Genomic DNA, 22,995 nt, shown 5'->3' on the forward strand with positions numbered 1-22,995 from the left:
TGAAACAAAAACATCTGAGTGAATCCAATCTATTCTTTTAAATTTGTGACATAAAAGATTAACAAAATCTCGATAAATAAAATGTTGAGGGACACAATAAAAAAGGAAAATTTCAATAAAAAAGAATTAAAAAAATAAATAGAAATAAAAAAAATAAAGGTTAAATTTGACATAAAATAAAATAAGTTAAAATATTAAGAGATGTAATTAAAAAAATAATTAAGAGAATGATATAAAATATTAAGGAATGTAATTGAAAGGATAATTTAATTATAAAAATAGTTATAAAAAACTTAACAGCCAAAAGATTAAATATGAAAAGTAAGAAAATTGAATGAAGATTAAATGGAAAGAAAACTCCAATTCCATTGATTATTTAAAATAAAAAAATAATAAAAAAATAAAGATCAAATCTAAAAAAAATTAAAAGATTATTTTAAAAATGTGCAAGGAAGGCTTAGAAACTGAAGATGAGAGGATAAAAAAGAAATGGCAACCAATGAAAACCTGATATTTTTTTTGCCATACATACTGCTGAATAATAGAGGTGAAGTCGTGAGAATTAAAATGTGGTTATGAAAGTTAGAGTTTGGCCATCAAATAACGCTATATCCTTATTTCAAACAGTGTAAGAGCACTCACGCACAACTAAATTTTATAAATAAATTAATATTATATATACTTAAATACTGAAGTGCCCCTAACCAGACTTGATAATTACTGAAAAAACCAAGTGTAAAAGAAAATAAAACCCTTTGACTAGAAGGGAAAGACAATTTCAACGTAAGAACATTCTGGTAATTTTATCGCGCACTTTAAATGAAATAACTGAGAGTGCCCTTCCCTACCGTTGCATTATTTTTTAACTCAGAAAATATTAGTTATTTTACCATGCAAATAAATAGTGAAAGGACTAATATACCCCTACTTTTAAGGCTATTTGTGTTTTGTCAATAAAAAACAAAATTATCATTTTACTGTTACAATCCATATTAACAGTAAAGAATACAGAGCAATATAAATACTCTCTTTTAGTTTCTTTTAATAATAATAATAATGGGAAACGTTCTCGTCTGCTACTAAGAGGATTCAACTGATTAAATATTTAGTTTAGGTATCTAGTTAAACTGCGTGTATGGTTAAAGGACTGATTTTAGATTTTCCCAATTATTGAGCTGCTGCTGGCCTTTCTTTTATGTGGACTGCATTCATGATCTCATAATTTCAGCCAATAATTATCCTCTACATTCTATCTCAAAATAAAATTTCATCTCCTCATCATGAAAACCAATCAGCATTTATTGTTGCCCTACCCCACATAGCAAGCCCTCATCAAAGTTGTTCATGAAAATTAACCCAAGTACGCTCATGTGATATCATAGTCCGTAGTACACCGAATCAAAAACATATTATTATAACCTAACAACCTCCACACACTCCAACTTGGAGAAGCAAACAGTTAGATTGATAACTCGATCAACTCAACTCAGTTCCTCCCAACCTCAACTCGGTAGCCAAAAAATGGCTGCTTTACCCACCATTTCTCCTCACAGTCTGCTTCCTCTTTCAAAACCCAAAAAGACCATTTCAAAAAACCTGCAAAACCCTCAGTTTCTATCCCCAAAATTGCCAAAGAGCCAAGCTTTCTCTAGAAACATACCGAGCTGGCACTTGAATTCTGTTTTCCAAGAAGAGGTTGATGTTATTCCAGTACAAAGTGGTGACAGTGTAGACCAGCAAGAAGGGATGGTAGCGATTCAAGTAGAGAGAGAAGGGACCGAGTTGGCTCCTCAGGTGAGTGGGTTTGGGGGGAAAGAAGGGCAGCTCTCTTTTGAAGGATTCTCTTCAGCTTCAAGTTCTGGTCTTGATGGAGAGACTAGAGAGAGGGAATTGGAGTCCGAGAGGCTAATTGATAGGACCATCAATGCAACGATTGTTCTTGCTGCTGGTACTTATGCCATAACCAAGTTGCTGACAATTGACCATGATTACTGGCACGTAAGTAAAAGCTTATTTATTATGCGTCTTTAGAACAAATCAAATCATAATTGGTTGCTTTATATGTTGTTTAGAGTTTTGTTTTTGTTGTTTTCATGCTACTTATGAAATTTGTTCTTCATGCTTAGCTTTTCTTGAGAAATAAAAGTAGCTTCAAGTTAATTTCCCTTTTCTTGGCTTTGAAGCAATATGATTTTTGTGGCTTTCACCTTTAGCTTTGGATTTGTGGCCTTTTGTTCAATTTTTGCAATTCAAATCTTTTGCAATTCAGATCTGATTTTTTGTGGAAGCTGAAGGCTTTGTCTAGGAGGCTAAGACTGCTAGAAAATTGTGGTTATGGTGATAAAGTTGACTTACGGGTCAAACAAAGATACGCAGCTTGATATTAAGGAGTTGAGACTTGAGAGAATTCTTGGTTTCTTGTACAGAAGATTGATTAAAACCCTTAATTGGTATTCTGGTTGTTTTAATTCATCCATCTAATCCTTCTTGGTGTGTTTTAAATTTAAGATGTTGCATGCTATTGATGTTAACTTTTCTTTTTTCTCTTTTCCGTAAGCATTGCAGAATGACATAATTGGATGTGTTTTCTGTTTTCTTGATGTCTTTTTGTATTCCTAAGTTCTGTAGTTGTTTATCAACTAGATCTTCAAGATCTATTTTTCACTTTTCTACTAGGGGTGGACACTCTTTGAAATATTAAGATACGCACCTCAACACAACTGGTCTGCTTATGAGGAAGCTCTAAAGACAAACCCAGTTTTAGCGAAAATGATGATTAGTGGTGTGGTCTACTCCGTTGGAGATTGGATTGCACAGGTTTGTAAATGTTGTGAAACCAATGTTGTGATATTCTATTTTTTCTTGTGTATACATCCTTTTACTTGGTTGTTTCTGTTTCATCTTCAGTGCTATGAAGGTAAACCAATTTTTGAGTTTGACCGCACAAGAATGTTTAGATCAGGCATTGTTGGCTTTACATTACACGGCTCCCTTTCACATTACTATTACCAGTTTTGCGAGGTGATTAACGTACTTCAAGTTTCCTTTGAAGTTTAATAGGCATAATGATGTATTCAGTGATTTACTCAATCAATTTACTGTCTTCTAGGAGCTTTTTCCATTCCAAGATTGGTGGGTGGTTCCTGCCAAAGTGGCCTTCGACCAAACCATGTGGGCAGCAGCTTGGAACAGCATTTATTTCACAGTGTTGGGATTCTTGCGTCTGGAATCTCCCGCCAGCATTTTCAGTGAACTGACAGCTACATTTTGGCCGATGCTTACAGTAAGGGAACCTTCTTCCCTTTCCACTTTTTGTCCAGAACCAAACTTTGATCTAGTGTTTGCTCTTATTATCACTTGGTAATGGAGTTAGAAAGACTGCTATCTGGCAAAACCACATTACTGGTTCTGAATATTTCCTTTCTGCATTAATAGTTGGATGTTTGATACCCATGAATTTAATATGCATGCTGGTCTCATTTGTATGGCTCTATCTTCTATTCATAATTTTAAATGTTAGTTTGCAAACATTCTAAATCTTTAATGAGCGCACGCATTATTTTATAACTGACAAGCATCAACTCAACAAGTTTCAAATTTGTTGATTTTCTGTTCAAAATGGTCAAGTGGTGAGGAGCATTTTCGTTTTTAGTTTATCTAAGTCGAATTATGTGTTTGAAGTCTGGTTTTTGTTTATTACTTGGACTATTGGATCAAACACATGAATTTAGTAGTTAGTTTTTTCTTGCTAACAACTTGGCTTAATTTTGCACTGTTTAATGTGGGCTGCTGTGCAGGCAGGATGGAAGCTTTGGCCGTTTGCTCATCTTATTACATATGGTGTGATTCCTGTAGAACAAAGACTCCTTTGGGTGGATTGTGTAGAACTCATCTGGGTGACCATACTCTCCACGTAAGTAGCATATTATTTCTTCTGAACTGTCATACATTAGGTAATGAAGACTGGAAAGACATTAATGGACTCTTTTTCATAGGAAATCTGATTAGGAAACGCATGCTAGATAAATAATTAACAGTTACAATTCCCAGTTATTCGAACACACTGGATATTTCGATTACACAACTGAGATACGCTTTTTATTTATTTATTATTATTTCTTAGAGACAATTTTGATACACTAAATATTTCCGAGTGAAATATGGATGTATATAAGTTTTTTGTTTCCTAATTTTCTCACATGAATTTCTGGTTTGGAGATCTCCAGTGGTCCCTCCTACAATTCTGCTAGAAATTTATTTAGAATCTTCCAGCAGGTGGGTATTTGGAATTGTGGTGCAGAGTACTTTTCAAAATAGTTTTTCACTTGAAAATGCATCAAAATGATTTTTTTTTCTGATTTTTTTTAAATTTTTGACACCAACACATCAAAACCATCACAAAACACTAAAAAAAACATTAATTTGATGCTTTTTCGAACCAAAAATACTTTTGAAAAACACTTAAAAGTAGAAGCAGAAGTTATGCCAAACTCTGCCCAGTGGTCTTGACATGTTGGATGCAAATATGAGTGATAAATATAAAAGCAAAGTGTTTGTATATAAGATGAACCCATAAGTCTATGCTTTTGGGTTGGAGAAGTGGACACGGAGGACCACGCATCTCCCTGAGCACAAGAAGCTCTTTAACATGACATGGCACAGCAAAGTCTTCTCTGTCCTTACCCTGTTTGGTCTGGTGATGAAAGGAATTTTTTTTTCTGCTGATTTTTTTTTCCTCTTTGGTAGTTATTCAAACGAGAAATCAGAAGCACGAATATCAGAGGCAACAGTAGAAGCGTCTTCCAGTTCTCTGTCCAAAGGTTCCCCTGAGGTATACCGCACAACTGTTTTATACTGTCTTATTTGGACATACCAATGGCTGCACAAGAAGTTATGATATGCTTTAAGTTGTCTTCTCTTTTTCTCACCCATTTTTTTTCTCTTCACAGGAGTAGATGAAGTGCAAAAAATTACGAGCAATATAGAAAACGGGATAGTTGCTCAGCTCAATGCAGTCATGAGGGCTTTGACAGAGGAGACCACAGCGTGACCATATCTTGATGATGCAAGAATTGCAATGCCGAAAGTTGCTGGACAGACTGGCTATCGTATATACCCCACGCATCTTGCAACCTTGCGTATTTATGTTTATTGATGATTATTATACTCTTCTTGAGATACTTCCTAACAGCTGTAAAAATCATAGTAATGGAAAGTTTCCATGAAATATAGAAGAATTTACCAGGTAAGCATATATAAAGAAATGCCTGATCACCCAAATGAAATACAATTTCAAAACCCACCATTCCAATGGCAGCTTCAATCTCAAATCTGCAGGCACAGTTAACAAATATAATGATGAATATCTGCAACCACAGTTGCCCTCGTCCATAAGAAAGAAAACGAGTTGCAGTCGCAGTGCTATTAGAGAAGGGAAGAAAGTCGATGATAGAGCAGCTGGGACATAAGAGGCTTTTGATTGAATGATTCATTGCTTGTCTCCATTCCAACAATCCAGACAATTGAGTGGGTTCTATTATCACTCATGATAACCCTGACCATCAATTACGTGTTATTCGTTTCTTCTTTCTAACGCAAAAAAACAATAATTAGAAGGACTCGAACCTGAGAACACAGAGGGAACAAACCTCTTGATTCCAAGTCCTTACTACTTGGTCACCATCCACCACCTAGATGATTGACTTTTGATTGAATGATTCATTGCCTGTCTCCATTCCAACAATCCAGACAATTGAGTAGGTTCTATTATCGCTCATGATAACCCTGACCATCAATAATTAATTGATACTGAATCTGATTCTCTGAGACAAATAACAACATTGCAAATCAAAATAATACAATATTTGTGCTAGGTTAATTTTAAAATTTATAAAATTAATTGAAATATGTATAAATTAATTTAAATATTTATATTAATAATAATAATAAAATATAATATTCACACTTGGCTTTAACTAATTAAAAAAATAAATAAACTAATATTAAAAAAAATATAAGAAAACCATAAAAAAAATAGATTAAAAAGATGTTTGAAAGTGTAGTAGCTGTTATTTTTTATATTAATAATAATAATAAAATATAATATTCGCACTTGGCTTTAACTAATTAAAAAAATAATAAAATAATATTAAAAAATATAAGAAAACCATAAAAAAAGATAGATTAGAAAGATGTTTGAAAGTGTAGTAGCTGTTATTTTTTATAATGTTTTTTACTTGAAAATATATTAAAATAATATTTTTTTATTTTTTAAATTATTTTTTGTATTATCATATCAAAATGATCCGAAAATACATAAAAAAAATTGAAGTAAAAAAATAAAAAAAATTATATATATATATATATACTTATATTAATAATAAAAAAATAGAAGAATAAAATAAACTAATATTGAAAAAAACATAAAAAAACCATAAAAAAAGAATGGATTAAAAAAATGTTTGAAAGTGTAAGTAACTAGTGTTTTTTAAAATGTTTTATATTTGAAAATATTTAAAAATAATATTTTTTTATTTTTTAAATTATTTTTTATATTATCATATTAAAATAATCTGAAAATACATATAAAAAAATATTAAAGTAAAAATAAAAAAATTAAATTATATGTGTGTGTATTTTTTTTTTGTATCTTTTTGACTTCAAAACGCGTCCACTGCTATAATCCAGCTAGATCATGATTCCGTACACATTGTGGCTGCATGCATTTTCACATGCCATCTTCAAAATGCACTGAAAAAGCACTTCAATAATTTTTAGCTTTTACTATTATATTCTGGGATTTTTCTTCTCTTAATGAAATTTGGAGAATACCAAATCATCCCTCCTTTTAACACCAAGAAAAGGTCAGCCTTATGAATTTCTAAATTCAACACAACTTCAAGAACTAATTCATTAATCATTCTCAGTTGAATATTCAACGAAGCATACCAATACCGTATGAAAGTGTCAAGATTACATCGACTATCCAAGCAGATATATGATTTCCCAGAAGCTTGAAAAACAACGATGCCGTATTAATGTAGTAGTCATAAGATGTTTAAAAAGGAAAAAGAACTGCTGTTAATTAGTTCACATATAGACAAAATCGTTTTTTGAGAAAAATACAGAACAGCCATCTGTTCAAACTCCCTCGCGAAAGAAGAAAAAAGACGAAGCAAGATATTGCAAATTAACTAGGCCATGGACATGTTAGAAAGCCGACTAGGCGTTGGCCGGAAGGTAAACCACCGAAGGGTTAACCTCCGATTTGGTGGTGCTAATGCCCTTCTTAATATCTCTTTATTTGCTTGATGTCTTCTCATCAACCTGTCACCGGGCACCATGTAGCCATGCTTGCTACACCTGGCCGACCCCGGACGGTTTAAGCAAGTACAAGTTGAGCGTGGCCTAGGAGGTATTGATACAACTTGATTATTTCTTCTAACCCTACTGCCCTCACCATGTGCTTGTCTTGTTGGAAGCTGTAACCTTCCCCTAGCCTGTTTCTGAGACATGGATTCCATTTTGTGAGCCAAGAAAGAGAGAGAGAGAGAGAGAGAGAGAGGTATGATCTTGAGCTGGCTATGCGAAGAATTGCGTTGCCACAGTTGGTTTATCACATGTTAAAGCTTTTTATACAGAAATGCAATGATGCATGCCTTGACAAGGCTGTTCTTAAAGTTTTTCTCATGATTCCATATGGTTGGCTTGGCAAGAAGACCTTGACTTGTTAAACACTTGGTAGTGTGTCATTTGAGACTTGATGGATTCAAACCTTTGTTTTTGACTTTCAAATGTTGGACTACTTGTCAAACCACATTGTTTTACGCGGAATATCAGTGGCTTCCTTGACAAGCACTCACAAGCACCAACTCCAACTAATGGAACCTTCTTCGTCTTCCTCTTCCTCTTCTAGTTTCTTTACTCTTTTTTTTTTCTTAATTAGTGATATTTACGCCCTTCTCCGATTCGGTTTTAAAGGGATTTAATATATATAATGACGAATAACTTCAAGGAAAGTTACGGAATCTCATTTGCTTGTTTTTCTATATATAACCATTGGAGAGTTTAATGTAAATGATAATTAATTTTATTTCATGTTATCATTTCAGATTTTTTTTTTATTACAAAGGGGATTTCATCAGATCTCTCAAAAAGAGAGGAAATTAACCCCAATGTTACTTTAACTTATTATTTATTGTTCTAGTTTTGATTTTTTTTTTCAAAAATGAATTTTTCCCCCATTAACGCATCATTTAAGAGATCTAACTATAGCTATGACTAGAAAATGACTCACCACCAATATGTAAAAATTAATTTAAGGATTTCTTGACATTAAAACAATTGCATGTTTTTCCTTAATAATTAAAAAAACCGTACTAAGAATCAATGAAAGAGAATTAATCTTAGAAAAACATGAACTGTTTCTTTTTGTCATTAAAAAGTGTTTTAATGTAACAAAATATTCTAACATTTGATTGTTTCTTCAAGAACTCAAGTAAATTGGATTCCAAGCATTCTAGTTTATTAAACACCTCAACTTTTTTTTTAAAAATTTTTTTTTATAGTAAACACCTCGCCTGATTGAAATCTCTTGGTATTTTCATAGTATAATTCAACTTCAACCGCTTCTAAAACTTCTAATCGACACTTTATTTGTAAATGATTCAGTGACCTCTTAATTTCTCTTGTATCCCAAATTCGGAAGAAATTTTCTCAGTAAAGCCCAATGGGCCCGCTAGGCCGCCGACTCTCATCAGGGTAGGCAGGTGTTTGCATGAGCTCAACCAAACATATCTGGCATCCTGCTGCGCTGCTGCTTCTTCTTTTCTCTTTCTTTTTATTTTTTATTTTTATTTCCCCATAGGAACATGTTATTTTCAAGAGAATTTGTTCTTTTCTCTTTTTTTTTTTTTTTTTATTTCCCCATAGGAACATGCTATTTTCAAGAGAATTTGCTTATAGATTTGTAATAGAGTATTTAAATGAAGTTTCCAGCCATTTGACATTATAGTTTATGCTTTTCAAATTATATTTTAGTTTTTTTCAATAATTTTATGTTTTGATTAAAAAAATCATTTTAATATATTTTTAATTAAAAAAACTCTTGAAAATTATCCTGTAACATTTTACCATGATACACCAAGAATGACATATGTACCCGCGGTTGTTCCAAGCCCAACCCACTGCCAGCTATATGCAACCCAAATCCTCAATTATTTATTCATTCATGTAATGATGACGATTGACAAATATGATTAATGAGCTTGATCTTCTTGCCTTTTTTTCTCTGTGGGGGCATGGCTAAATGTTCAACTATGAGCTAGACGTTGCTGCCTACCATTTGCCATAACAAGCTAGGATAATGGGGCAACTTGGCCCTTGTCAACTAGAAATCATCAATGGTCCAGAGTACTTTTCAGCTGCCTGGAACAGCTTGGGAAGCATCTGTCAATTTGTGGGTCGCAGATAAAATAAGATGTTAATCCCTCTTGACAGATCTTCAAGCTCAATCATGGGCCTAAAGATTGTATAGAATATTAGTTGGCTGGCCATGGCCTCATCAATGAGAACCCCATCCTTTTCGGTACCTTCATTTATGAAAATGAAACAGCATTCCTGAATATCACTGCATATCTACGTTGAAAATGGCCATTTTTTTTTTCGGAGAGAAAGACCTGGGTGCAAGAAGACCTCTCTGATCAAAGAAAGAAAAAAGGACTGCCCCCTCTTTTCTTTCTCATAAGTTGATAGTTAACCACTCAACTTGTTAATATTTCATGTTCTTAAAGCATCGATCACAGGAAATCCACATGTAAGCATGCATGTCAAAAAAAGATTATCGTGGAAGCTAATTATAACTAGTATTCATCTCTAAATCATATTTGCAAAGCTTTCAAGGCCTAATTAATTGAAAGCATAATCCTAAAAAAGAGATTCGGATCCAACGATAATGGAAAATTCTGTCAAAATATCAATTTACATTCCAGAACTAAGCAGTAATAAATTGATTTCTTTGTAAAGTTTTTCTGTACTCTTTCCTTGGAAAGGAATGCAATTAGAGGATATAATAATTTTGTGTGGTTCTAAGGTAATGATTCCTTTTGATGATGGTGAGATGGCCCCATAGTCAGCAAGATAAAAGCCATTTGTCAGGTAGCCTCTTGTTGTCAATATTTGTGCGACCTTCGCCTCTAGGTCATGGAATATACTTTGCGAGCTATGTCTAATCATTCATTCATCACTTGGGGGATGAAATCAAGAAAAGGACACCCACCCTCAAATATCTAGCATTCTTTTGGAGATTAGACCAAAGATACAATATATTTAATTAATTCTTAGAATAAATGAAAATCAACTTTCTGTAAATTCGATACCTTGCTACAGCTGCTTTAACTCTGTAGAAACATATACCTGAAAGCTCTGTCATGTCCACAGACTCCATAGCTTTCCATACAAATTAAAGTTGATGGAAAATTCTTGCAAGGAACTATCCATGAATACCTTTCAAGAAATTAAGAGATGTGTATAGATACAATCCAAACAAGCTAAATCTTAGCTTTCTTTCTTTCTTTCTTTCCTTTTTTTTTTCTTGAGAAAATAACAAATCTTGGTATTTGTTTGTGCAAATAACTTTCACGATTGTGAAGTCAGCATTAAGACATACCTTAGTCCTTAAGTTATATAATTTTTTGATAGTTTTGCGCAAGGAAGAACAAAGAAGAGGTCAGTAAACTTCATTTTCGACTTATCAATTTTTTTGTTTTGTTTTTGCTTATTGCTCACGAGATCATCAACCTTTCTCATGCGACAACAATGTGTGTCAATTAATCTTGTCACGTTCCTATAGTATATTAAACATCTGCAGCTGATACATCACCAACATTGTATTACTTTGTGTCATCTACAATTTTTGTTATGTATTAATCAGTTTCTATTTGATCAATAGTAATAAAATAAGCTGGTAGAGGGACTCCAAGACCATAGAGCTAGACAAGAACAATAAAAACAAGTCACTAATAGAGTAATTAATTAAGATCGGTCCATTTCAATCGTATTAGCCCGTTTGTTTTCTTTTTCTTGATTTCTCAGACAATGATTAAATATTCGCTTATAAATGCTAATGATTCTTGTCCTTATTATAAACAGTTGAATGAAATAATTCCATTCTAGAAAATTTATCAAGTTTCTCAGGATTTGTATGCTCCAGCATGGAAGATAGTAATCACAAATTCTCGAACTATTTTCTTGCAATAAGTTGTATTTTGAAGAAAAAAAGGAAAATCCAAGAACAAATGAAGTTTCCGAAGAAATATGGTGTTCCAGATTTGCTACAAACCCAAAAAATATGTACTAACCCATAAGAAAATTATACCAGTGCCATAATCAGAATTCATACATGCTTCTCTACAGATTCTTCACAACCATGAACATGGCTGGAAAAGATAAAGTAACCGAAAGAACTAAGAACTTTTACCTTCTAGGGTTTATGCATTCAACAAAAAACTATGCAAAAGAGTCAAGCATGCCATCTTTCAACGCCAAGCATCACTGAGCAATAAAAGCTACTCATTGCACAAGCTTAATTATCAAATGATCAAGATGAACAAAAATATAAAACAAAGGCAAACCATGCCCAATAATAAATATTATTGGAATAATCGAGAAACTTTTAATAAATATAAACTGTTGTGCATACAAGGTTTAATCGTAAAGCAGAACAATTTTTTATATACATATATCACTGATCAACAATTTTATTTTTCCATATCAGGATCCCACCTCCTATTTTTCTTTGCTTCCTTAATAACAATATAACAAGAGCAAACATTTACAGAATATATATATATGCAACTATATATAAATATCTCTATCTATATGTATTGTATCTACGGCCTCGCTTCAAATTGGCAGCTACATGTTTCATTTGGAGAAACTGGAGGCCACTGAATGACTCTCTAATCTCTTCCTAACAATCAAAATCTCAAAGTACTCCCAATGGAAAGCTGATACAACTACTGATCAATCGACGACCGTCCATATAAACAAGCATATAACTTGAACACCATTTGAATGCTTCATATTATCCACTGGGAATGGATTCATAGGTCTAAATATAATATATGCATAGACCAATGAATTAAGATCAGTTTAAGAGTACCAGTTCAAGCCTGGAATTTGATATGGTGGCCTAAAAATTCCATTTCCCATAGACCCCAGCATTGTCTGTTGGTGCAATTGAGATGTCTGTGGAAGTTGACTGAGAGGAGTAACTATGGAACCGTTCCCACCATTCCCCACAACACTTTCATCTCCATTAATATCCCCTTGAAATCTCTTACTTGATGAAGGGACAGCCATGTCTTCGCCGGTCCAATACAGTGATGGGAGTGTTCTTTTGAGTGGAAGCCTAGGTAGGTGATCTGGCTTGGATACTGTAGAAGCCACGTGAGACATAGAACTGCTGCTTCTGATGCCGTCATTGCTGCTTATTGTTCCTTCGAATAAATTATGGTCATTGTCAAGCAATGTCTCATAATTTGTGCCTTTAGCAAGATGAAGCGTTCCATTCTGATGGTTACCAACCAGTATCGAAGGCGGTATTGATCCAAGAATATCATCCATAGAATCATCTCTATCGTGATCTATTGGTCTATGTGTGTTGTTTTTCTTGTATATTCGACATAACACCCAATCATCAAGCTACAAAGAAAGGTAGAAACAAACAAACAAACAAAAAACAGTAATCACCATTAGTCTTACTGTGTTTTCGAAAAGTATCCAAAGTGAAAAGACAATACATACGTAATAAAAAAACTCGGTAGAAAGTGATCACTGATTACCCTCAAAGAGTTTTTCTTGTTTCCCAAGTCACATCCTGGTGGCTTGTTTTTGACTTTGTTATCAGCTAACCGGTATTCGTGCATGATCCAATTGGTTTTGATCCCTTTAGGAGGCTTACCACCATAGAAGACCAGGGCTTTTTTTACCCCAACTTTCTGTGTACCACCTAAAGTTAATATTGGCTTATCAGTTCCCGTAGCCTTCCAATACCCTGAAGTTGCTGCCCTGTTTGGCCTAGTTCCATTTGGGTACTTCCGGTCCCTCGGACTGAAAAAGTACCATTCTTGTTCACCAAACGTGGCCTTAGCTGAAAATAAGATGAACCCACCATTTATAATTAGGCTTTATATGTATATATAATAGTACACAATAAGTAACAAGAATCGGATTTCCAAGTTAGCAGATTTGGATGTAACCTGGTAATTCCCATGGATCAAACTTGTAAAGATCAACTTCTGCTATAATCGCCATAGGGAGAGGAGCAGAAGTGGTCTTTTTCTTGAGGTAGTGAACAACTAGCTCTTCATCTGTGGGGTGGAACCGGAACCCTGGTGGAAGGTTTGGTTGTTGAGAGCCGCCGCCACCGCCTCCGGCACCTCCTTTGGATGAATCAGTGCTTTCCATTAATTGCTGGAGTGGCGAATTTGAGAAATTGAGGAGTCCTGAGAAGATTTAGAGGGTTTATTATCAGAGAACATGCTACAATTTAGAGAGGTGGTTCAAATGTTGCATTAAGGTGGCATGATCCTTCTTTTATAAGGACAGGTACCACTTCTGATGGGTATTTAGGGCAAGAATTAAAAACCAAGGGACTTTATTTAACCCCAGATTATGATCTGACACGTAATAGAGTTGAAGGGGTTGATTAGTAATTTTAACATTGTGATGACCTAATCACCCATGTTGTCTCAGCTAAATTCATGCATAGGTTGACAAAAGCATACGCAGGTTTTATTTTATTTAAAAATATCTTATAATAATATTTTTTATTTTTAAAAATTATTTTTTAAAATATTAATACATCAAAATAATTTTAAAAAACAAAAAAAAAAAAGTGCAGCCCATCAAGCTAAATAATGACACAAGCTAGGAACAGAGCCATTGATAGAAAGACACGTGTAATCCTAAAGTCATGGCACAAACCAACACCTAGGAGGAGGGTTTAGGGCGTGGTAGATGTGGTCTCATGACGTATTCAGGGTTATAATAGTAATGATATTTTAAAATATTTTTTATTTAAAAATAAATTAAAATGAATTTTTTTAATTTTTTAAAATTATTTTTTAAACAAAAAAATATTTTTAAAATTTTTGGGACTTTTCAAACACACCCTAAGATTAGTTTTTCCATCAAATATTTTACTTTTTCTTGGATATTCGAGTTCAAATACTTATAGATTTTCTACTTGTTTACCAACTTCATATAATTCAGAAAAAAATTATTTTTTGAAGCCTCTTGTTATTATCTTTCATCAAAAAATTCTATTCAATAATGTCTATTTAGTATATTTCCCATTAAACCGAATGAGCATTTAAATATCTATTTAATGAAGATACTCCTAATGGGTTGAATAGCATACCAAGGTGTCCTCCATCTTGTAAATACGACATATCTTGTCTAGGAAAAATATCATGCTTTTGGTTTAATCCCTTGAATTTAAGGGTCCCCCGGTCCTCCCCATCTTTTAGAGCCAATTTATTAGACTTGGGTACAGGCTAGCTAGACTTATTAGATGCATTTGGTTTGGCTCACGCACATGTTTAGGACTTTTAATCTCCACTTAATTAATTCTTTTGCTTTGGTTTTGGTCCAAATTTTTGAGCAAAATCAATTAAAACTTAATCAAATCATTATTCTAATTGGTAAAGAACGGTGTAAATTAATTTGAGGATATATTATTTATTGCTATATTGGGATAACCATGATACGCAATTTCTATAAGCCAAGAGCTTAAATTAAATTTTATGATAACCGGTCACTCACAATTTCAATGGTTTTAACATAACCAATTCTAATTTTTCAAGATTAGAATTAAGTGGATGATATGTGTGTTTGTTGGGCATAAAGTATATATCACATTTTATTGGTCCATAAATATTTGCATCAAAATTCGCTCCATTTCTTTTACAAAATAAGAAAAAGGACCCAATCTATAAGACGCTAAATTTCTCCAAGGCAGTGGATGGTGTCTTCTAAATATGCTTTCATTGTCTATTTATTGTACACAAATATAAAGACAATTAAAAAGGGAGAAAAAAAGGCGGGTTTCTCTCTCTTTTTGTGTTCTTGTTACGAATAATAATACCATGGAAAGAGTGGGAACAAGTAGAAAACAATGGTGGAAGATGAGAGGTCCATGGGGCTGCAGTCCTTTGACCAGCAACCCAACAATGGACACAAAAGATCGAATCTTGCTACCATCCACACCCCTCGTCACCGTCGGGCGTGGCAAGAAAATGTTCATGGCGGAAACAGCAGCTCAGTGGGGTCCAGTGCTTCTTGCGTGATAGACCAACGGGACCCATTAAATGGATGTCACTTCCTGTAAGTCCGTTTCTTATCAGCAGGAAAAACACCAGCCCTTTCACATCTCCCGTCCTTGTTAGCCTGAACTCCCCCTTCCCTTCTCACACTTGGGATCGGTAGCAAGGAGAAGAAGAGTGTGAAGTCTAAGGTGTTCATGGTTTGTATGGCTAGACTGTAACTTACCAACCCTCTTTATTGGTCCTCCTGTACTCCATCTTTAATTAAATTCACACCAACCAGAGAAATCAACATGCATGGGACCTTAAGGTACATCGCATGACTCATAAAAATGCTCCTTCTTATCATGAAGAATAAAAAAGGCTACAAGTGGATAGAGCTCGACTACGATCATATATGACTGGTTCATTGGATCCACCTTTGGCATTGCACTTTGTTTTGTCTCAATCCACTCTTCAAATTTGAATACTATCCCAATTGACTTTGTGAAGGTTTTTAATTGTGAATGTATAACAAAAAGTTTATGATTATTTCTAAGGGAGAATTATCCCTGCTAGTAAATAAAAATATTATAAAATTAAAAAAATAAAAAATAAAAAATAAATATAGATTAAGATATCTGATCTTACGATACAAATTATTTATTTGGTTATGTTTAATAACTTTATTTACTAAATTTAATTTTTTATTTAATCAAATGATAATAGAAATAGACACACATATAATGTTAATTGAATAAAATCAAAGGAAAGAAAATAATATTATGCAAGGTTATATGTATTAGAAATATTATTAAAAAATAAGTCCTTTTCATTTACATAAAAAAATTTAATCTACAAAAAAAATATATAGATGAATTAGAATAATCTCTTTAAAAACTAAATAAATACATAATAAAAAAATCAATGTTAAAACAAAGCTAAATAACAAAAAAAAATAGAAAAGAGAGAGAACATGTTTAAATCTAGATATGAATTAAAAAAATATTTAAGAAAATATATGTTAAAAAAGGTATAAATTAAAAAAAAAATGAGGGAGCCCGCGCCCATGGACCATTATGTTTTTTAAAAATACCAATAGGGCTGACACATGTCAAATTAATGATCTAAATCATTAGATTGGAAGTACCACATATGAAAAAAAAAATCATAAAACCCAATCTTTAGGAAATCAAATATTGAAGGATAAAATTAAAAAAAATAATAAATCACATAAAAGGATCTAAAAAAATAATAATTAAAAGAATAAGGGTGAAATAAAAACTAAATTAGAGAGCAACTATAAATTTTTAATTGAATAGTTAAATTGAAAATAAAATTTTAACAAAAATAAAAAAATCAAAAGAATAAAGATCAAATTAAAAAAATAAAAAACCTTAAACTTGGATTGAATAAATTGAAAACCAACAAAAATTTTATTAAAAAAAACCATGAAAAAAAATAAAAAATTAAAAGAATAAGGTTCAAATTAGTAAAAAATACTATATAACAAATTAAAAATAAAGTACTAAATTGAAAATAAACAAAATTTTTATAAAAAAAACAAAAAAAAAAATAAAAATATCAACAAAAAATAGACCCAACGGATTTAATATAAAAACCCTCAATCAAGAAGTTTAATTTTTTTAACCTAGAATGATTTAGATATTTTACTGTTTTAAAAAAAATAAAAAAAATATATATACCCCAAATAATATTTTAATAATGATCAAATTGCACTAGGCACCTCATTTTTTTTCTTTAAAAAACAAGAGGTAATTTCACTGCTGTATATCAGCATAGTAAACAGAGTATTGATACACAATGCGCGTTTTATATTTTTGTTAATGTTTTCCTGTAAGATGTTTACTCTTCGATCGTTGCGGGGCAAATAACATCACTCAATCAATAAAAGATGATTGACTGACACAACCAAAGCTTGTTCTCCACAATATTAACTTGCTAATCATATTCAGTTTTTTTTTTCCTCCAATAATTATAAGTATCATCTCAAGGGTTGTATTCAGAACCATATGTCAACAACTTGAAAATCAACTTCACCTAGGAGACCATGCTCGAGCATGCAGAATAAAAATAATAGGAAATGCAGCAGAAACTTTGCAATATACTCTACCTTTTCGCCTTGTAGAGAAAAACCCTTTATTAAGCAAGCAATTTTCAGAATTATTTTTGGAAAACAAAGCAAGAAAATACTGAGAAGGAAATACACTAAACATAGGATTGAAAAGCATAATTGAAGTCAAGTTCTCAATAAAATAATGGTGTAATTAATAGATATTGTGCCACCTTCATTTCCCTATGTTCCAAGATCAGAAACCATCACAAAAACTTCATGAATAATGGTATTTTGTTAAGAAGTTGCGCACTGAAATCACATAGCCTCGTGAAATGCCTAGCAATGGAGTTAGAACACTTTAGCGAGCTAGCCTTCATGCATGGCAATTCTGCATATTTGGTTGCAACAACCACCTCCACTCCATGATCTTTTCCTTGATAAATGTTTAAGCAGCCAATGAATGACAGTACTGATGTTATAGCAGATGGACATCGCAACTCAATTTCAACAGTGCACATTCCTAGAAGAGTTTCAGAATTTACAGCACCAAATGACAACTTCCAAATACACAATGATGCCTGTAAGTTTTCCATTGTTGTTTTGTGAGATAAAAATAAAAATAATGTCCATTTCTCACCATAGATTCATAAACTTCTACAATATCAAAGAAAGTTGTATTCTAATCAACACCTGTATCAAAAGCTGCTTTAGCAGTAAATCTAACATAAAACCTGTATAATTTGTTATTAAATTGAACATGCACGGCAATTCTTAGTGAAACAATGTCGTGTAAGACATTGAATGTTACCTTAAGCCTGGCATCGAGATCCCTTCAAACATGAACTCAATATAATTGATTTTTTAGGAACACTAAGATTGAGTAGAATATTTACTTTGATTTTTATGTAAATGTTTTTTCATCTAATTCCTCCTTTGACAATCTGTACACATTTATTTTTCTATATTTCTTAAAAAAAATATTAAAAAGAAAAAAAACAGTAAAATATGGCAATTTCATACCCAAATTTCTCCATGTCTCTACTAAACTCATTTGTCTTTATGATTGAGGAGTCCCACCACTTTATTAAATTTACGAACGAAAGAATAATAATAATAATAATAATAATAATAATAATAATAATAAGGGGATACGTACAATGCAATACAAGAACTTTTATTGATTCTTAATTATTACGATACACACACACCCTTGTTCAAATATATTTTTGCAACAAGCATAAATGCCGTTGAACCTTGCATGTATAGGCATTGTGTCTATTAATATTATAGTTCAAAGAAGTCTCGAGTTCGATTCTTTAATTTTAACAAAATAAAAACATTTTAACATTTACTATTACCAATTTGCTTAAATATCATACAAATTCAATTAGAAGCTCGTGGTGGCTTGTCCTCCTGTTTTGAGGGAAATTACTGTCAAAATGCTTCGGAATTCTCATAAATTGATATAGCTTGTTGATATCTTTGCAGTGGATGTGGCTAATATCAATTGCTTTCCATGCATGATAAGATCCCTTCACTTTAGATTTGAACGAGCCTTTTGACAAGCATATTTCGATCTTTATTAGTTTTGTATTATATCATTTTTCTACGTGCATTAAGACATGGTTCAATGTTTTTGGCAGACATCCTTTTCTTTTTCTCCGTCGTGGCTTCAATATTTTCCATGGGAATATTTCTTTTGATACCAAACATAGCTTAATCCTGAGGCTTGAGGCAATTCTCCTTGATTTACGCCATAGGAAAGGCCTAATTCTCTCTACTTTAACAGATTCGATCAAGTACCAATTCCAGGACGCTTGAGCATGCGATGGATATCTCGCTACTCATTTTGGCAGAGTGCACAAAATTCAGCAAAACTAAAGTTTCATTTATTTGAGCTCCAAGCCACTTGCTAGTCAATCTTGACCACCTTCATAAACATCAAAGGAGGCCATAAGGGCTTGCGTTTCTGAGATGGCAACGTAAAAAGAACATGTACAGGGGCCTTGAGCTACATCTTTGCATTTGATCTTTATAAGAGATCTTAATTCATCCCACTTTACAGGCCTTCCGTGATTTTAGTGACAACTTTCAATAAGAAAAATTTAACTAGGGGCCTGTATGCATCATACTCACAATCTCTGATCATTTCAATTGATTTCATTTCTCCAAAAGTTGAGTGCTAGCTTTTATACGGCATTATCCTATAATCTATACGCCATCATGCAAATAGCTTGCATTCTTGCACGTGGTGATTCTGTCCCCGTTGATTGCTTGTCATAGTAAAATTACTTTTGTGAATGCAATAAAAGCATCAAAAGACAAAGAAACTGGTGATGACAGTACTACAGCCATTGTGTTCTGTGAGACCTCTCCTTGATTACCTGCTTAAATCCAAATTAAAGAATAGATGGTTTTTATCATTGCTCGTTGTTCTTGAGGCTTAAAATCGCAAAACGAGCACCGGGATATTCCAAGGGAAGAAAAGCCTTGTGCATGAATCTTGCTCAATGATCTAGAATTACAATCGTATCTTACACTATATATTTGACTATTTGTAAACTGGTTCATTTAATTTAGCTTTTTGCTAAAAAAAAACACTTACGTGTTGAATTTTGATTTTGATTTTTCCCCAACAAGTTACACATACATATGCTTATAATATCTTTATATCTAGGTGTTATTCCGATGACTGACAGAAACTTGTTTATGGTAAACGATTGAGTGGCAGAGATTAAATTCCCAGCCAAATGCAATGTAACAAGTTGTTTATGCGTATACAGGTCGTAATCTTGAAAGCCCAGTCACAGGAAAAAAGTATGAGATCAAAATGGGAAATCTGTTTCTGTGATCATGGAAAAGTTATTATATATTTCAAAGGGAAGGAAAGATCATGTGCACGTATAAGCGTTGTCAAATGTCAAAATAGTTCATATCTTTGGTACATTGGCTGATGCTAGTTTTCTTCATTTGGTATCGCAAAACATATGAACCATTGGCTGAAGCTAGTTTTCTCCATTTGGTATCGCAAAACATATGAACAAGCACGATTTTCCTACTATATGGACCAGACTTACCAAAATGAGAAACAGATTCCTGTATCCTGTCCAAAAATACAAAAACTAGTGCAAATGAAGGGAATACGTGTTTGCTAAGATGCATTTGTTTTGCATTTGGAACTCTTACACTTTCCGTAAGTTTCATTTCGGGATTCTACGACATACATAAAATTCAACAGATAAGGAGAAAGAAAGAAGCCACTTTGGTTTAATAATTAAGAAGAGACGCCTTAACTGATATCTGAGATGATATATCGAAATCCGCCGATGCTTGGTGATTGATGTTAGATGTTCTTTTCCACATGGAAGTTGGTGGAGGCTGCTGATTAGAGCTGTGTGAAGGACACAACACTTTCAGCATACCTTATTAGTAATGCAACAGTAGGTTAACTTTTGGGCATTAAAATGAAAATTATTAACAAAAACTAATTGCCATTAGTAAATCAATGTGGACCATGCGGAGATGCACTCTTTAATATTATATTGATTTTGAACTGTGCATTCAATGAAGATATTTTAGTGTAAAATAACAGTCCGACATTAAGTTTATACTTGATTTAAAAAAAAAATATTCAGATCAAATTTGGCAAGGAAAAATTATGTTAAAAAACATGTCTTCTTACATATATTTGCCTAAAGATTTTTATAAATTTGATTTTTAATCTCTTAGTTTGACAATATAATGTTTTGATCATAAATTTTACTTTACATTGAAAGAAAGAGAAAATAGTTGGTCAATGAGTTTCAACAAAAAAAAAAACCAAATTTAGTTTTAATACATTTCTCTTGATGAGAGAAGTATTATGGAAGTGTTTTTAAGTTTTCATATTAATAAAAAATCTAGATTAGGTTGTAAAAGATTATTTTTTATTCAATTTTCTAGTTTTAAACTAATTAGGGATTTTTTAAGTTAATAATCTCATTTTTTGAGATTATGGTGTTTTTTAAGTTCTTTAAATGCAAATAGATTGAAATTTTGATTTTCAGATCCAAAAACTAGATTTTGAATTTGCCCTCCTCTCCAACCACTGAAAACTAGGCTTGCAGCAAACATTATGCAGTAAGCCTTTTAGCAAGCAAGCAAGTGAAAAAAAAAAAAGAAACGAAAGAAAGAAAGAAAGAGAGAGAGATCAAACACACAAGGCCACACATGTTGGACCTTTTTTCACTGGGCTAAACGTGAATACCACTTCTCTTTAAAGCCAGATTGTTTACATGTTTACATGGCTGTGATTATGTTTTAATTATACTGTAAATTTAAGCTATTTGATAATAAAAAAATAAAATTTATTGTTTATTACTCCCATATTATTTTTGCATTCAAAATATAAAGAAAGAAAAGCAAGGAATTCCTGCTTTTCACATACTGCACACACTACACTGTTCACTGAACAGTTAGCATGCTATACTGTTTCGGGTGGATCGGGTCGGATCTAAAGCTCAACATGTATTGAGCTGGATTTGATCTAGTTCAATAAAAAATAAAAATTATTTTTAATTTTTTAATTGTATTTTATTCAAAAAACTAGTGTTTAACATTATTCAATGATACTACGTAAATTAGACAAAGATTGCTTGATGGTATACCATTTGTAGAATTTCATCATAATTCCAATTTTGTTCCTAATTATATTTTACTTGATGTTGTCGCGTGCTTAAGAAATAAAAAAAACTGTAGTCCTTGTCGGATATATTTCATACGTGATGAAATTATAGATAGTTTAATGGAACAATGAAAAATATTTTATATAAAGTATTATTTATTTCATGATATAGTAACAATAGTTAAATCTACAATAGTTAAATTAAAAATCATCAATATTAATATATATTTTTTAAAACTATTTATAACCTCAATTTCAAAACCATTATTAACCAAACACATTAAACTATTTTTTATTCAACCTCAATTTCAACCACAGTTTTAACCAAACATATATAAATATTATATCAACTTTAATCAAAAACACTTTTTATAAAATAACTTTTTTCAAATTACAACTATAACAGCTGCCATAATAACAAATACACCCCTATGGCGCCTAATCCCTTTATATTTTGTTTTCACTTTTTTTTTAATTATTGAAATGCACAATAAAAAGTGATTAACATAAAATTTAAGTTATTTCTCAATTTTATCATAATTTTTAAATAATACTATGGATTTTTGTGAGAATGATAATTTTTTTTATTATTATTATGGAAATGGCATTGCAAAAAAAAAAAACACTAATGAATATTCAATAAAAATAAAGTTTTCCTTCTTTAAGTTTTTTAATAGACTCTTGACCTGATTTTAACTAATTTTTTTTCCTGCAATCATATATAACATACATAAACATTATTTTGATATTTATAAAAAAAATCTTAGTTGTCGAGAACATGATAGATTTTTATTTGAAAAATAGTGCTTATAGTTAAAAAAACAGAGGTCTACCATGTTTATTAAAATAATATATAAATAAATTTATAAAAAAATATAATTTTGATCGAAGAAATATGGTTCTCCTTTATAATTTTATTTGTTGTTTTTGTACAAATGTTTATTTTTATA

General features: G+C 32.1%; 3 protein-coding genes across 3 annotated transcripts; 1 reads left to right on the forward strand and 2 right to left on the reverse strand.

Annotated features, from left to right (window-relative positions):
* Nucleotides 1-1,427: 1,427 nt before the first annotated feature.
* LOC105129173 (mpv17-like protein) lies at nucleotides 1,428-5,298 on the forward strand. The gene is made up of 7 exons (XM_011031131.1): nucleotides 1,428-1,998; nucleotides 2,677-2,817; nucleotides 2,908-3,021; nucleotides 3,110-3,283; nucleotides 3,798-3,913; nucleotides 4,747-4,831; nucleotides 4,950-5,298. Exons 1-7 carry the CDS (start codon nucleotides 1,522-1,524, stop codon nucleotides 4,953-4,955), a joined length of 1,113 nt encoding a protein of 370 aa, XP_011029433.1. The 5' UTR covers nucleotides 1,428-1,521; the 3' UTR covers nucleotides 4,956-5,298.
* Nucleotides 5,299-6,877: 1,579 nt separating this feature from the next.
* On the reverse strand, nucleotides 6,878-7,773 carry LOC105129174 (uncharacterized). Its single transcript, XM_011031132.1, has one exon. It carries the CDS (start codon nucleotides 7,521-7,523, stop codon nucleotides 7,194-7,196), a length of 330 nt encoding a protein of 109 aa, XP_011029434.1. The 5' UTR covers nucleotides 7,524-7,773; the 3' UTR covers nucleotides 6,878-7,193.
* Nucleotides 7,774-11,702: 3,929 nt separating this feature from the next.
* LOC105129175 (NAC domain-containing protein 18-like) lies at nucleotides 11,703-13,615 on the reverse strand. Its single transcript, XM_011031133.1, has 3 exons — nucleotides 13,260-13,615; nucleotides 12,843-13,150; nucleotides 11,703-12,702 (listed from the first exon to the last, which is right to left on the reverse strand). The coding sequence occupies exons 1-3, from the start codon at nucleotides 13,465-13,467 to the stop codon at nucleotides 12,151-12,153; spliced, it is 1,068 nt and encodes a 355-aa protein (XP_011029435.1). The 5' UTR covers nucleotides 13,468-13,615; the 3' UTR covers nucleotides 11,703-12,150.
* Nucleotides 13,616-22,995: the final 9,380 nt, after the last annotated feature.

This window comes from Populus euphratica, unplaced genomic scaffold (genome assembly GCF_000495115.2).
Source record: "Populus euphratica unplaced genomic scaffold, PopEup_1.0 scaffold86.1, whole genome shotgun sequence".
In the NCBI taxonomy this organism is placed as follows: Eukaryota; Viridiplantae; Streptophyta; class Magnoliopsida; order Malpighiales; family Salicaceae; genus Populus; species Populus euphratica.

Excerpts from the sequence above, each read along its gene's own strand:
- LOC105129174 (XM_011031132.1), bottom strand. The coding sequence starts at position 7,523 with ATGGAATCCATGTCTCAGAAACAGGCTAGGGGAAGGTTACAGCTTCCA.
- LOC105129175 (XM_011031133.1), bottom strand. The coding sequence starts at position 13,467 with ATGGAAAGCACTGATTCATCCAAAGGAGGTGCCGGAGGCGGTGGCGGC. Across the intron at positions 13,151-13,259 it reads TGATCCATGGGAATTACCAG|CTAAGGCCACGTTTGGTGAA; the intron begins GTTACATCCAAA and ends TCTTATTTTCAG. Across the intron at positions 12,703-12,842 it reads ACAAGAAAAACTCTTTGAGG|CTTGATGATTGGGTGTTATG; the intron begins GTAATCAGTGAT and ends CTTTCTTTGTAG.
- LOC105129173 (XM_011031131.1), top strand. The coding sequence starts at position 1,522 with ATGGCTGCTTTACCCACCATTTCTCCTCACAGTCTGCTTCCTCTTTCA. Across the intron at positions 2,818-2,907 it reads TTGGAGATTGGATTGCACAG|TGCTATGAAGGTAAACCAAT; the intron begins GTTTGTAAATGT and ends TTTCATCTTCAG. Across the intron at positions 3,284-3,797 it reads CATTTTGGCCGATGCTTACA|GCAGGATGGAAGCTTTGGCC; the intron begins GTAAGGGAACCT and ends GCTGCTGTGCAG.